This window comes from Phocoena sinus, chromosome 10, assembly GCF_008692025.1.
Source record: "Phocoena sinus isolate mPhoSin1 chromosome 10, mPhoSin1.pri, whole genome shotgun sequence".
Classification (NCBI taxonomy): domain Eukaryota; kingdom Metazoa; phylum Chordata; class Mammalia; order Artiodactyla; family Phocoenidae; genus Phocoena; species Phocoena sinus.
Window position 1 is genome coordinate 2,885,254 of NC_045772.1, and position 15,227 is coordinate 2,900,480.

Here is a 15,227-nt window from a genome sequence, read left to right on the forward strand (position 1 = left end):
CGCTCCTAAAATATTATCCAGGACAAATCAGAGGCCCGGTGGGGACCACCCTGAGCTCCTGAACTAGCGGTCATGGAGATGGTGGTCCAGGCTCTGAAGAAACGAAGGGGTGGGTGGGGGAGAGGGAGGGCGACTGATGGAAGGCACTGGCTCTCGTGAATGCGGGGGCCGGCAAGTGTGACCCCAGCCGCCTTCCTCAGTGCTGCTCCCCGACTAACACCCGTCCCTGCGCCAGAGACAGACAGAGGAGCGCCCACAGGCCTGGCCGCTGTTCTCCCGGACTTGCTGCATCTGCCCCTCCCCCCCCCCCCCCCCCCCCCCCCGCCCCTCGGAGGGAGGAGGACCCGCCCCCTCCCGCTGGTCTCCTCGGTCCAGATCTGACGCCCCTTCGCTGATGTGCATCTGGGTGTGTCTCAGTTTCAAATTGCCACGTTGGCTTCGGGAGTTTCTCCACCTCAGTCTGCGCTGGTCTCCCCTGGAAACCTCCCTCCTCGCCCGCCCCCCATCCAGTCTTCGTCTCCGCTTCCTTGTCTCTCCCCAAGCGCCTCTCCTTATTTCCCTCCAAGCTGAGACCCGCCAAGCCCTTCCTCTACCTCCATCCAAGAAGAGGCCGTATTCTCTGGACAGTAAGCGCCTCCCCCGTTCTTTTTATTTGTTTGTAAGATAACTCGACCCCCTCGTTTGGGTCGCTAAACGCTAAGGCCCTGATCACAGGTTGTAATTAACCGGGACACTCTGAGGTCCTCATTTTCTTCCATGACACCTGAATCCAGTTCAAAACCATGTGAACTCGGGGCGGCCCAGCCCTGATGAGTTCTAGATAAAAGCTGCATTATTAACCCCAAAGCAGGTAGGAGGCCTGGGGGCCAGTGGCCTCTTAGCCTGCAGACTCGATGAAAAAAAAGAAAGAAAACGCTAAAAGCAGCACATAACCTCCGTCTGTGGCTGCTTCCTGGCCTCCACTCCCCCAAGCCCCAACCCTGCTGGGTGTGGGCCCGGGTCAGGCTGCACCCAGCAGCTGCTCCCCGGGGCCCAGACCCCAGGACCGCTCCTCGGTTAAAGCCCCACCGCGAGCCTTTTCAGCTCCTCCAGGACCCAGAGCCCCTGCCCAGGCCGCAGAAGCCAAAAGCCAACCTCACAGCTGTAAACACGTAGGCCACCCTGGCATGGCCACGCTTGGTCAGGTGCGGCCAAGGCCTCAAGCCCCACCCCCACGCCCAGCTGTGCCTGGGGCCCCCACTTGATGCATTGTTTTGCTAAATTCTGGTCACTGGGGTTTAGTAGAACAGGCTGTAAAGCCATCTGGCATGTGGCCTTTGGAAACAGAGACGTGTGACTACCTGTTCAAGGTATTTAGCAATTACTGATCTACTCAGTTCTTATTTCCTTCTCGAGTCAATTTTTGTAATTTGTATTTTTTCTCAAAATTGTCCATTTCATCCAGGTTTTCAAATTCATAGGTACATAGCTGCTCGTAGGAGGCACTTATGATTTTTTTAAATTAATAGATTATATTTTTTAGAGAAATTTTTGAGTCACAGCAAAACTAAGAGGAAAGTACAGCGATTTGCCATGTACCCCCCAACACACACGTGCAGCGCCTCCCCCATTATCAGCATCGTCCACCAGGGGGTACATTTATTACCTCCACGGACACGTCAATATCACCCAAGCCCACAGTTGACATTAGGGTTCATGGCGGGCACTCTGTGGGTTTGGACAAATGTCTAATGACATGTATCCACCAACAGAGTATCATATGTAGAGGATTTTCACTGCCCTAAAAATCCTGTGTCCTCCACCTATTCCCCCCTCCTCCACCCCCCCCCACCCCCCCCCACCAATCCCTGGCAACCACTGGTCTTCTTCCTGTCTCCATAGTTTTGCCTTTTCCAGAATCTCATCGAGTTGGAATCATACAGTATGTATCCTTTTCAGATCGGCTTCTTTCACTAACTAATGCATTTAATGTTCCTATATATCTTTTCAAGGCTCGATAGCTCATTTCTTTTTAGGACTGAATAATATTCCATTGTCTGGATGGACCACTGTTTGTTTATCCATTCACCTACTGAAGGACATCTTGGTTGTTTCCAAGTTTTGGCAATTATGAATAAACATTTGTCTGTAGGTTTTTGTGTGGGCATAAGTTTTCAACTCCTTTGGGTAAAAACCACAGAGCTTCAGCATAATTGCTTCATCATATGGTAAGAGTACGTTTAGTGTTGTAAGAAACCATCAAACTGTCTTCCAAAGTGGCTGTACCACATACGTACAATGGAATACTACTCAGCCATAAAAAGAACAAAATAATGCCATTTGCACCAACGTGGATGGACCTAGAAATTATCATACTAAGTGAAGTAAGCCAGAAAGAAAAAGACAAATACCATACGATACCATGTGTACGTGGAATCTAAAATATAACGCAAGTGAACTTATTTATGAAATGGAAACAGACTCACAGACAGAGAAGGGACTTGTGGTTGCCAAGGGGGGTGGTGAGAGAGGGATGGAGTGGGAGTTTGGGGTTAGCAGATGTAAACTATTATATACAGACTGGATAAACAACAAGGTCCTCCTGTAGAGCAGAGGGAACTATATTCAATATCCTGGGATAAACCTTAATGGAAAAGAATATGAAAAAGAATGTATATATGTCTAACTGAGTCACTTTGCTGTATGGTAGAAATTAACACAACATTGTAAATCAACTCTACTGCAACAAAATGAATTTTATTTAATGTATAAAAGCCAAGTGGCTGCGCCATTTCACATCCCCACCAGCACAGCACTGGGTGTTGTCAGGTTTTCAGGTTTTGGCCATTCTAATAGGTACGTAGTGATGTCTCGCTACTGCTTTAATTTGTATTTCCCCAATGACACAGGACGTGGAGCTTCTCATGTGCTTATTTGCCATCTGCGTGTCTTCCTTGGTGAGGGTGTCTGTTCAGCTCTTTTGCCCTTTAAGAGTTCCTGTGTATTTTGGATAACAGTCCTGTATCAGATTTGTCTTTCGCAAAGATTTTCTCCCGGGCAGTGGCTTGTCTTCTCATTCTCTGTTGCTTACGATTTTTAAGCACCTGCAGTTTGCCTCCTTTTTTTTTGGTTGATATGGTTGAATTTTATCCCTTAGAAATATCTGTCTATTTTTCATTCAACAAACATTTATTTAATCCCTACTATGTATAAGTGTTCTTTCTAACGCTGGAGATAAACCAACTGCAAAACAAAGATCCCTGCTTACATTATTAGTCTACTTTAAACATTAACTTTGGTTTTTATCAGTCTTTTCCATTATTTGTGTTTCTTTTCTACTCCAATAACTTCTGCTTCTATATTTATTATTTTAATCTTTATGGGTTTTTTTTTTTTTTGCACTTTTGCTCTCTTATTCTTCTTCCAGCTTAAGTTGAATGTTGAGGTAAATTCTTTTAAATCCTTGTTTTTCAATAAAACATGTAAGGCTATAAAGTCTCGTCTACTTACTGTTTTAGCTGCACCCCACAAGTTTTGATATTTTAGTCTTTCACTATCATTTTGTAATTTCCAGTATGATTCTATTTTTATGATTATTTATATGTATATGGGGGCTTTGGCATTTAAATGTTCTCCTTGGTTTGAATTTCTAATATCATTGCATTGTGGACAGAACGTATAGGTCTGTATACTGCCGAGGGTTTGGGTTTACTGGACTCTCCCTTACAAAGGCCAAACATTTGTAAATGTTTTTTCTCGTGCCGGAAATAAACGTGTAATCTCTTCGTGGAGAGCAAAATTCTATTACATCAAACCATCATTTTTATTTAAATCTCTCTTTTAAAAACTTTTTTCTTCCCTTGGTCCACATTTTCTGTAAGAGATGTGTTAACCTATCCGTTTATGCTGTGCAAAGGTCATTCTCTGCTTTCTGTTGGGGTCGTGTCGCCCTATTAACTCAGGCCCATGACTCACCGAGGCCGTCTCTTCATCATAGGACACAACCCTTTGTCCTTGTGAATGCTCTTCAAATATCTTTTAGGGGAATATAGATATTCTCAGCCACGCTTTCTTTTGGTTAGCATCTCCCTCACATTTCTCGTTTTCATCCTCTTATTTCAAATCCTGTGACGTTTAGTCTTAGGTGTATCTCATGTAAATAGTATATTGTTGGATCTTATGGGGGTTTTTAAAAAGTATAATGTGAATCCTTTTCAATAGGTGAGTTTAAGTAATTTCTTTATCATGATCACTTGCATATCTGAACTTCTTTGGACCATGTTAGTATTTCCTACTCACCCTATTTTTTCTTTGCTTCTCCCCAACTCCTTTCCTGTCTTCTCCTGACTCGATCAGTTTTGTTCATTGGCTTTCTTTTTCCTCTCCTGGAAGTTACACTCTCTATTTCTATTCTTTTAAAAGTTATCCTTACATTTTAAAATAATTTCTTAAACTTGTATTTTCTGAGACGTTCTCGAGTAAACCAGGTGAGTGGGTGCCACCAAGGATGGGAGGGCAGTGGTCATTTTGCCGACTCGCCCATCAGGCAATAACGACCGAAGAATCCCACTACTAGAAACTAAGGCTGAGAATGGCTAAGGCTGACCACACCAAGAGCTGGCAGTGAGGACGTGGAGAAACAAGGACCCTCGTAACCCACCGGTGGAAACGTAAACTGGAAAACCAGTTTGGCATCATCTGCTAAAGTGGAAGATACCCACCCCACGTGGCCGTGGAATTCCACCTCTAGATGCACACCCAGCAGAACTGGCACGTGTCCCCCCAAGGGACGTGCACACAGATGTTCAGAGCAGCAGTATTTACAACAGGTCCGAAACGGAAGCAACTCCAGTGTCCACCACCCACAGCGGAACGGGTAAATTGTGATCCACTCAGAGGAGAGAAAACGACAGCAAGAGATAAAATGAACCACGGCCGCCCAGCCACGGGGATACCTTCACTAACAGAAAAGTTGTTTGCAAGAGTCTGTCCGTGTGATTCCTTCAGATAACACAGTTTAGGAACAACCGAAACCACACGATGGTGTCAGAAGTCAGGGTGGCGTCCTGCTTGGGGAGGGGGCACCCGGGGACACCGCGGGTACGGGCCACGTGCTACTTCTTGACGGTGACAGTGGCTCCTGGTGTCGGCCTTGTGACAACTCACTGTCCCTGGATTTGTGCTGTGTGGCCTGCTGTTATTAGCATACATCACAGTTTTAAAGTAAAAACAACAAAAATCATTGCCAAATCTTCCGGGAAAAAAAGGACTGAAAGAGTGGACTGGTTTTCTATTGTTGTTAATAACTTACCGCAAACTTAGCCACAGGGTCGCTCAGCTGCTCAGACGTTTTGTGACTTCTTTTTCACTTTTTTAAACTATGAATGACGTGAACATCTTGGCAGGCGCTTGTATCTCTTCCTCTTGTGAATTGCCTGTTTTCTGTGCTGTGCCCATTTTTATTTCCAAGAATTATTATTTCCAGTTCTTTTCAAGCACTCGGTAGATATTAAGGAATTTCAGCCTGTCTCACCTAGGCTGCAGGTGTGTTTGCTGGGCTTGTTATCATTTATCTTTGTTTATTTATTTATTTTTGCGGTACGCGGGCCCTTCACTGTTGTGGCCTCTCCCGTTGCGGAGCACAGGCTCTGGACGCGCAGGCTCAGCGGCCAGCCGCTCCGCGGCATGTGGGATCCTCCCGGACCGGGGCACGAACCCGCGTCCTCTGCATCGGCAGGCGGACTCTCAGCCGCTGCGCCACCAGGGAAGCCCCTGTTTATTGAGGTTTTAGAGCTCTGTTGGTTGCGCAGTATTTCTCCGTGGTGCAACCTATAGATGTTTATCAGTCTTTTCCTTTGTTGTTTTTGCCACTGGCATTGTGCTCAGAGAGCCTTTCACTGTTCCTGGGTATAAAAATATCTATTTCTATTTTGAGTATTTGGGGGGATTTATTTAATATTTAAATCCACTCATCTGGAATTTACCTGGGTATATAGTTCTTTTAGCCTCAGTTTGTCACCGGAACGGGCTCAAGGGTTAGATGCTTCGTGCATGGTCACATGGTCACAGAGTGGCTGCGAGCACCCCCTCGGCCATCCTTGTGAAGATCCTCTCCATGCCAGGGATTGGGCTGGGGTGAGGCTACAGGACTAGTGAGACGAGGCCTTGCAGCTGAGAGGGGCAGACCCCATGGGGCTAGGGTAGCACTGGAGGGAAGGGGACGAGAGGGGAGAGGGCCAGCTGGGTCGGGCGGGACCAGGGAGGCTCAGGGAGGGCCCAGCTGCCTGACACTCTGAGCAGATTCCACCCAACTCCAGCCCTGAGAGCTGACCCACGGGGCTGCAGGCCCAGCGGACACCTCCAGCTCAGGGTGGACGGGCCCGCAGTCTCAGGCTCGGTGCGGCTTAGTCGGGACCCGCCTTCCTGCAGAGACGCCTCCACGTGGCCAGGGGAACCAGGCTGCTCAAACACAGGGGCCATTCTCCCATTTCAGATTTGCAGTTGACGGCAGCAGGAAAGCCCTGCCCGCCCCCCACCCCCCCCCCCCCGCCGTGAGTCCCTCCAAAAGCACAAATCGCTCAGACCTCTCCGGCCTCCACTCCCAGAGCCCCACCCTCCCTGACACCAGAACTCCCCAGGGCCCGGCCTCCCGCTCTTCCATCTCAGCCGTGGGGCCCACAGGCTGGGCCCCTCCTAGTGACGGGCAGGACGAGACGCAGAGGGGCAGGGGCTCGCCTCGGACCCCTGGGCTTTGGGCCATCCCTGGGGGCTCGCGGACCCCAAAGCGGGCCTGAGGAGCAAACCGCTGGGCCGCAAACACCAACAAACAGTGACAGCAAATGACAGCCGTCACCAGCTGCTGAGCTGAGACCTGGAGCCTGGCATCTCCCGCCTCCTGACTGTGGCGACGGGGGTGGGCAGCGTGGCCTCCACTCTGTGGCCTCGAGCCGGCACCGGGGGTCTGCGAGGGTCCGCCCAGCTCGACGCAGGCTCGTGCGGGGAGGAGAGGTAAACAGACCCCCCCCCCCACCGCCCGGGGGGCTCCAGCCCACCCATGGGAACGGAACCTCATCCCAAGACGGCAGACAGCGAAGCGCTGCCCTATGGGGCCCCCAGCGTGGGGGGGCGGGGGGGGAAGGGCAGACACGGGTGCCCAGAGGAGGACAGAGCACCATGAAAGCAGCCCTGAGAAAGCGGGAGGATGGGGGCTGGCTGAGGAGGGGCCTGGACACCCCGGGCTGGGGGTCAGGGCAGATGGGCGTGTCCTGGGTCCTAGGAGTGGGGAGGAGTGGGCCCCAGACCCGGGTGCCTGCCCCAAGTAGACGCTTGACAGACCGTGGCCAGATGGGGAGGCCCCTCCTGTCCCAGGCCGGCCTGGATCCTGACCCCCAGCCGGTGCAGCCTGGGCTTGGGGTTCAGCTCGAGTCTGAGTCTGGCGCGCCTGCACCTTCAGGTCCCCACGAGGCCCTGATGGGCTTCAGCAAGACTGTGGGTGCCGCACCCAACGCCAGGCCTGGCACGCTGCAGACGGCCTGTATGGAAAGGCCCAGAACTCGGACTGTCCAGAGGCTGCTGTAGGGCTGGGCCAGTGCCCCTGGCTCTCAGCTCTCCCCCGGCCTCAGACCAGACAGCCAACAGTGACCCAGCACCCGGCCAGGGCTCCCTGTTCCTTCAGGAGAGCCCCTGAATCAAAGGCCAAGGCTGGATTTTCATTGCATCTTTATTCCATGTTTCGCACATTGTATTCCAGACAGAACAGCCTCTGATCACTTCAGACGGATTGGCTCAGGTTCCAAGGACCCCGTCAACACCCCTTGCGTTCAGTTCCAGGTTTACACACACATGGAAACATGCACAGAGCCTCACCGAACTTCGTAGATGCTTCCTGTTTGAAACGTCAACTGCCTCCAGGGGACACCTTTTGTGTCCCCAGCACTTGGGCTGCACAGACCACCCGAGCGGCGGTGGGCAGTGCCCGGGGTCTAAGCAGGACGGGCCTTCGTGGAACTGGACGCCCGGCAGGAAAGCAGCAGCGGGCCACGGGGGCCTTGTGCGGGGAGGAACCCCTGACGCCGGGGTGGGGGGCAGGGACCGGCCAGTAGGGGTGCTCTCCGTCTGCTCTAAGGCAAGCAGGTCCCTCCGCTGATTTGGGGGCTTCTGACATCTGCACAGTATTTTGTGCTGATTTCCACGCACATGTAACGAGCCAAAAATAAGGAACGCACAGCATCACACACGTGCGACTGTGTACTTTGATCCCCGGCTGCACAGCCTCTGGGCAGCGACCTGGCACCTGAGCTGTGCCAAGATGGGTGGTGGCGGGGCTGCCCCGGGAGGGCTGGCAGGTGGTGGGAAGAGATGCCTGCGCGTGGATGAAAGTCTGGGGCGGAGGTCAGGAGCCTGTCCTGGGCTCAGGGCTCAGAGGCTGTTGCCGTGGCCTAGAGCTCCACGGGGGTGTCCACGTCACCACGGGCGACATGCCCGTGACAGGTGCTCTCTGGCCGGGGCGGGCAATGTGGGGGAAGCAGGACGGGCCCCGGCAGAGCCCAGGGCAGGGCGGGTCTGGCACCTTCTGCAGCTGGGCTCACGGCCCCAGTGACCAACACACAGCAGCAGCGATCAAGTCCACAACACACCCGGAGACGCAGCAACAGAGGGGCGCAGGCCACTTGGGCCCCGCGGTGTGGGGGCAGGTGCAGCAGCGGAGCCCTTCACGGCTCCGATCACAGAGCCGGAGCGTCTGGACCCACCTGTCCAGGTGGCCCAGGCGAGCGAGGCTGTGGCTGGCGGCTGAGTGTCCGCCCGACGCCCCGCACCACCCAGCGGAAGGGCTCCCGCCCGCGCAGCCTCCTCGACAGACCAGCCAGGGCGGTTCTGTTTCCACAGGTCATGGATGGAAAGTAAGGCAATTTCTAGAGGCCGTACTCTGCTCCCAGCTGCTGCAGCCGGAGGCTCCCCAGGCTCGCCGTCTGCCTTCCAGCCACGTTTAAGCCGAGGGAGCAAGTACGCGGCAAAGTTAAAGTGATGAAGTTACAGAAATCCGCCTGCTGTCAGAGGCCTGGGAGAGCAGAGATTTCATAGGTTAGTGCAACGTTTCACTTGTGACTTTGTCTACGTTTTATTCTCTTTCACTCAACAGAATAGAATTTTTACATTTCCAAGTAGGTAAGGAGATGGCTGCCACCTCCCTCTGCCCCTGGCACCCGGACAGCAGGCCACTCGGAGAGGGTCTGCCTCTCAGGCCGCCCCGGCTGGGGGCTCCACGAGGTGGACGTTTGGCAAGGATGCTCCAGGGTCGGGAGAGGGGGACGCCCGGCCCCTCTCTGGCCCCGCATGGCCGGGACCCTCCCTGGCTCTCTTTGGTATCTCAGAAAACAGAGGCCGCCTGGCCCTCGCCAGGCCCTGGACCACGTCCCGGCCAGCCGCTCCAGCAAGGCCTCTCCTTGGCCGTGGCCTTCAGCCGGCCGGCAGTGGGGTGTGCTGCCCGGGGCGGGGAGGCCACGGCGGTGGGCCCGGGTTCATTTCTTGTAGTGATTGGGGGCGTCCGCGAAGACAAACTTGAGGCGGTAGGCCTCGGCCAGCAGCAGGCTGACGTCTTCGTCGCCCCAGTGGGCTGTGGGCAGGTTCTGGAGGAAGAGCAGCAGCTCCTGCGGGGAGAGAGACAGCCTGGGTCAGACGGGGCAGCCAGCTGTGTCAGGCAGGGGCCCCGCGGGAGGAGCCCTGAGGAAATGCACAGGGTCACGGCGGGGTGAGCCTGGGGGGCCGCCGAGCCCCCGAGAATCGTGTCCCCTCCCAGCTTGAGCCCGAGAGCCCCACGCTCTGCAGCCAGGAGGAAGCCCCCCGGGAGGCTCCCAGGCCTGCTGGGACGTGGAGGGCAGCGCCAGCACCGTGACACAGCCGGGCTGCACGCACGCCCCCGGCCTCCCGGCACTCTGGGGCCCAGGGCCATCTGGGCGGGGATGCCCAGCCGCGGGGGGCGCTCGGGGCTCAGACCCAGAAGCCAGGCGTGGGCTCAGGAGCTGGCTGTGCTGCCTCCCGGCTGGTAGACCAGCCGCTGACCACCTCGGGGCCCCGGGTTCCCCATTGAGACAAGGGCCCCAGCTCCCACGGGGGCCGCCAGTGCCTGGCGCTCGGCGACGCGGGGGCCTGTACCCGGCCTGCTGTCCTCACGACGCTCCCCCGCAGCGCACAGCCCTCTCCCCACTCCCCAGTGGAGAGCCAGCCACGCGTCAGGACTCTCTGCCAGTGCGGCTTCCCTGTTGCTGCTTTCCCTTCCTCGGTCCCATTTCCTTTTGCATTTTGGACACTTTCTGGGGGCCTTTAAATTGAATTCACGGAGCAAACTTCACTGGCAGAACGTCCCCGGGGACGTATCAACACCAGTCTGCTGTCTTTCACCATTAGATGCAGCTTACACGGACGCCAGTCCAATTCTGAGCAGGTCGTAAATAAATACCTTTGATTTTATTTTTAATCCACTTCGCTTCATATTATCACGACCTCGCTACCTGCAAGGTGAGAAGCAATACCCTCCCGTCGCGGTAACTCAGCAACTCCACCGCGTACTCAATTTCAGAATCTAATTTAGTCCCCCAGGTTCAGCGGACGGAGAGAGAATAGAAATGCCTGGTGGGCCGCAGCCTGCAATGTTAAAGAAGGGAGAATCTGTCCGGGTGACCTTTACGAGAGGCAGGGGACACAGCCGAACATGCCCTTAAATGCAGATATTTTTCTAAAAAGGCCTGTCTTATTTACGAGCTAGGCAGCGACACCTTCGACCTGGGGAGCCACGGCACATCTATTAGCCACATCATTCGGGAAAAGGGCCATCGGTCACGATGCTGTCACTGGGTCACACCCCAGGGGACCCGCCATCCCCTGCGATGGTGGCAGGGAGGGCCCGGTCCGGCAGCCCGCGAGGGCAATTCCGTTTTTAATCTTAACTTCTCTGTAAACGGTGCTGTGACCACGTCTGCAGAATAAAAGTTAAAGGAAGGTTTGCTCACAACACTGAGGTTGTGAGGAATCAAACACAAGTCGCATCCCCGTGGTTCTTTTCTTCCCGTGTCCACGAGATGCCACCACGGCAACAAAGCCAAGGCCCGGGGCATCCCACCCCCTCCATCGGCCTGTGTCACCGTGCCCTCCCATGCTGGCATGTGCTGTCCGCGGTGGCCGGGAGGGACCGTAGCGATGGTGCCGTCCCCGCTGCGCAGCCTGGAGGCCTGCTGTTCTCAGCCCCCAGCAAGGTCACGGTCACCCCGGAGTCTGCAGGCCCGCAGCACCCGGCCCCGCAGAGGGCAGCGGCCCCGAATCTCAGGTTGCCTGGGGTCTCGGTATGATGAGCGATTTGACTGTCCTCTGGACACTCTGGATGTCACCTCGCGAGCATGTGGATCGTGGCTGGTGGTCCCTTTTACCAGGCAGTCCCCTGCGGAGGCCCCGCCAACACCACCCCGGCCACAGGTAGCCCTGCAGGCGTTGTGGTGCGGCTGACGGCAGTGGGGGGAGCGGGGCGGCAGGGTGAAGGGCGGGGCCCTGAGCTGGGCTATTGCCGGGGACATCTTTTCCACAGAGTCCTTCCCGCTCTGACTTTCGCCTCTGGGTAGGTTCCAAGAGGTGAGCCTTCCAACGTTAAAGAGTGAATAATGTTTCCGGCTTTGGGGACTTCTTGCCAAAAGAGTTTCATTTTTCCAGAGAGAGGAATCACGTTACCATCTGCAAAGTATGACTATCTCTATCTCTTTCGTCCCTCCCAGGAAGGACGAAATGGTGACACAGTGGCGTCCAGGAAGGTGGGCAGGGGTCCCCTCTCAGAACCCCACATTCTCTGTCTGGTTGGCCCCTGTGAGGCTCCTGTGAGCCCAGCAGTAAGGCCACACACAGCCAGACACAGAGGAGGCAGGTCCAAGCCCAGCACACCCCCAACACGACCCCACAGAACCCTGGAAGCACATCCTTGGTGTCATCACCGACGTCATGGGGTGATCTGTCTCCTCTGTGACATCAACAGGTCCACGTGCCCCCATGTCCCCGACACGAAGCACACAGCACACGGTGCCGACCTGTGAACAGTCACTAGGGCACGGTCGGCTAAAGGTACGAACACTCGTAAAGGATGCTGAACGCGGGGCTCAAATCCAGCCCTGCACCACTCAGCCATGCCGGTCTCCTGGTTCTCTGTGCCTCGGTTTCCTCATCTGTAAATGGGGACGATAACGCGCCTCCCTCTCTGGGTTGTTAATTTGTGCCAGGATATAAAAAGCACAGGATAAGTGTCACCTGCTGCTGCTATTACTCAACAAGTCTTCAGTCACTGTTCGCGGCGGTGGCTGATCGTCACGGCAGCAGTAGTGGCCTTTGTGCCGAATAAATTCCTATCTGTGGGAAACGCCAGGGACTTTGGCAAACAAGCTTAAGACGAAATGGAATCCTCCCTGGACAGCAGCTCAGAGGAGGCAGCGCCGGCATCTTGAGGAAGGAAAGACACCACACGTGTCGGCCTACGGGCTGTGGCTAGGACCCCGACCGGGGAGCCGCGTGGGACCCTTTTGAGGGGACTTGAAGGAGTGCCTGTGGACTGGATCGTCCAATTCTGGCGTCTGGTACAAAAGGCACTGCGTGTCATCAAAACGGCCCCAAACAGTTAAGGAAGAGCAGCTCTGGGTGCAAGGCAGACAGGTCCCCTCACCCCACCTGCCTCTGCGTCAGGGCACACGCACCGTCACATGGCCAGCTCTGCCCTCGGGGGCCAGACAAAGGATCAGGAGGCAAACAACGCTCCGCTCTGCGCAGGGGTCCGGCCAGGCGAGACCGGATGGCAGCTCTCGATGCGGCCCCCGTCTGTCCCCCCGCTACGGGGGTCTCGGTGGAGATGTGGGTAGATCACACTCCAGATCTCAGATACTTGGTCTGAACAAAAGTTTGCGAAATGTTCCTTAACTTTAATATCGATCACAGGTTGAAGGTAATGTTACAGATGTACTGGGTTAAATAAAATATGAATCTCACTGGTTTTGCCCTTTCTGCGAGGCTCCCAGAAGCTCTCCCTCATGGCGGGCGCTCCTCTCCAGCGGACAATGCTTTTCTGATTACACCCAGCACAGCCCCCTGCTCCGGGGCAGCAGCCACGACGGTGCCGACCACAGTCCCTTCTGCAAACCCTCAGGAGTCACCCCAAGGCTCCAGGTCAAGGCCGGCTCCGCGCCCGTGGGAGAGCACGCCCAGGCCGGGAGTTTACAGCCTGGCCACGCACAGAGACGAGTGAATTAATCATGACGGGTCTGGAGGCCCCGATGCAAACTCTGAGTATTTTCTCGCCTCAACTGAGAAGACGAAACAGCAAGCCCCGCGCTGACACGGGCAGGTGACAGGCTAATTGGTCTAATTCACTCCACCACGTTCCGGCAACTTGTGCAGCTCGGCCAGCAAACCTGCCGCTGCAGAGCCCCAACCGGCCGCGGAAGGGTGGCCCTGGGTGCCAAGTGGGGACGCCGTGGGGACACACAGGCTGGGGTGGGCAAGGCTGGGGCCTCGGGCATTTCTCCCACATCCTCAGCCTTCCAGGCGAGGAGACGGAGGCGGGGGAGGCGGGAAGCCTGGCCCAGGGCCTGGGTGGCTCGGCACCTGTGCAGCAGGCGGGTCTGTCCCCGCGAGGCTGGACAACGTCAGAGCGCAGGCAGCCGGGCGGGGACAGTGACAGTAGTGGCCCTGTGGTCCATCACCTCCATGTCACCATCATCCCACTGACACCCGGCGGGCCCTGGGGGCGTCACCGCCTCAGAGGTGCCGGGCAGCTCCTGCCAGGGCTGTGCTGAGGACCCGAGGACCCAGTGCACAAGCTCAGCAGGACGCCCGGCACACGGGAGCTGCCACCATGGCCGCCGCCACCCTCATCGTGGTTGTGGCCGCGGCCCCGGCTACCAGGACTCGGACGACGAGAGTGGTGGCCACACAGAGCAGCCGCGGCTGGAATCTGCGTGGCACCTGCGCCCAGGCCTGCCCTCTGTGGGCGGATATGCTGGTCTGGGCACGCGTGGCCAGCCTCCCACCCCCCTGCCCACCCAGGCGAGTCTCCTCCAAAGGTCAAAGGTCACGGTCCAGGCCCAAACCCAGTGCCCGGCAGCTGGTGCAAGGCCAGGTCATTTGTGTTCCTGTCTGTGCAGGGGCTGCTGGGGCTTGAATCCACATTCAGCATAAAATACCTGTTCTTGGTCAGTACATGTGTAAAAGGGAAGAAAAAAAGGAGCCGAGATTAAATTACACTGAAGCGGGTTTGCGGCGACTGCCGGCAGCGCAGACAGCAGCGGGTTGCTGGGCAATTCTCATGGTACGGGGGCTCTGGCCGGGCCTCCCTGGGCACCCCCGGGGGTGGCGGACAGGGCAGGCACGGCACCATGAGTCGGGAAGCTGGCGTGCGTCTGGCACATGGTCCTGGAGTCACGCGTGACCATCCAGCCCGTGGCTCTCTCCTTTCTACGCCTCCACCCACTGTCTGCTCCCTCAGCCAGGACCTTCCCGTCGGCGTGGGGAGACGGGACCCTGCCCTGGGCCACACAACAGCGTCTGCAGGAACAGGCCGGGCTCTGTCCTCTGCGTGGCGACGGCTGCTACAGGCAAGGGTATGCTACAGGCAAGGACAAACATGAACCTCGGGGGTCACCACTCAGAGAAGGTCCCAGGGCCGTCCCTCGAGTCAGTGGTCAACCACGAGCTGCCCTGGGCCCAGAGTTCACTTTGTGCCAAGCACCGGGCTACATGCTGACCTTCCAATCAATCCCAGGGCTCCCCCACCCCCGTGCCTATGACCAATCCCAGGGCTCCCGCCCCTCCTCCCCGTGTCTACGACCAATCCCGGGCTCCCTCCCCTCCCCACCGTGTCTACGACCAATCCCGGGGCTCCCACACGCTCCACCTGGGAAAGAGGAATCTGGGACCCCAGGAATCTTATTGACCGCTCAGTTCACGCCTGGCGCTGGGAGGGCTGCTTCCCCCAGGGCTACCCTCCTGAGCCCTGAACCTGACCTCTGCAAGACCCTGCCTCTCTGAGAGGCCACACTGCCCCCCTCAAATGTGCCCCCCTGCTCTCCCCCCAACACTTAAAGGGACGCCTCCTTGGGAACCCAGCAGCCCTGGGCTGGAGGTCAGACAGCCGAGGCTCTGACCTGGTCCTTCCTCCTAGAGCTGAGAGCTGACCAGAGGATAAGACCTCGGGAAGCCCCCTAGGTGGGCAGAAGGATGTTGGGGGT

At 56.2% G+C, this 15,227-nt stretch overlaps 1 protein-coding gene across 3 annotated transcripts in view; it reads right to left on the reverse strand.

The window, feature by feature from the left end:
- Window positions 1–7,681: 7,681 nt before the first annotated feature.
- The window catches only part of TBC1D22A (TBC1 domain family member 22A), a 326,523-nt gene continuing 318,977 nt past the window's right edge, over window positions 7,682–15,227 (reverse strand). For all 3 annotated transcript variants that reach the window (XM_032646231.1, XM_032646232.1, XM_032646233.1), the window contains one exon: window positions 7,682–9,626. In XM_032646231.1, coding sequence (XP_032502122.1) covers window positions 9,498–9,626 — 129 coding nt within the window. In that variant the 3' untranslated portion in view covers window positions 7,682–9,497. The remainder of the gene's footprint in view (window positions 9,627–15,227) is intronic.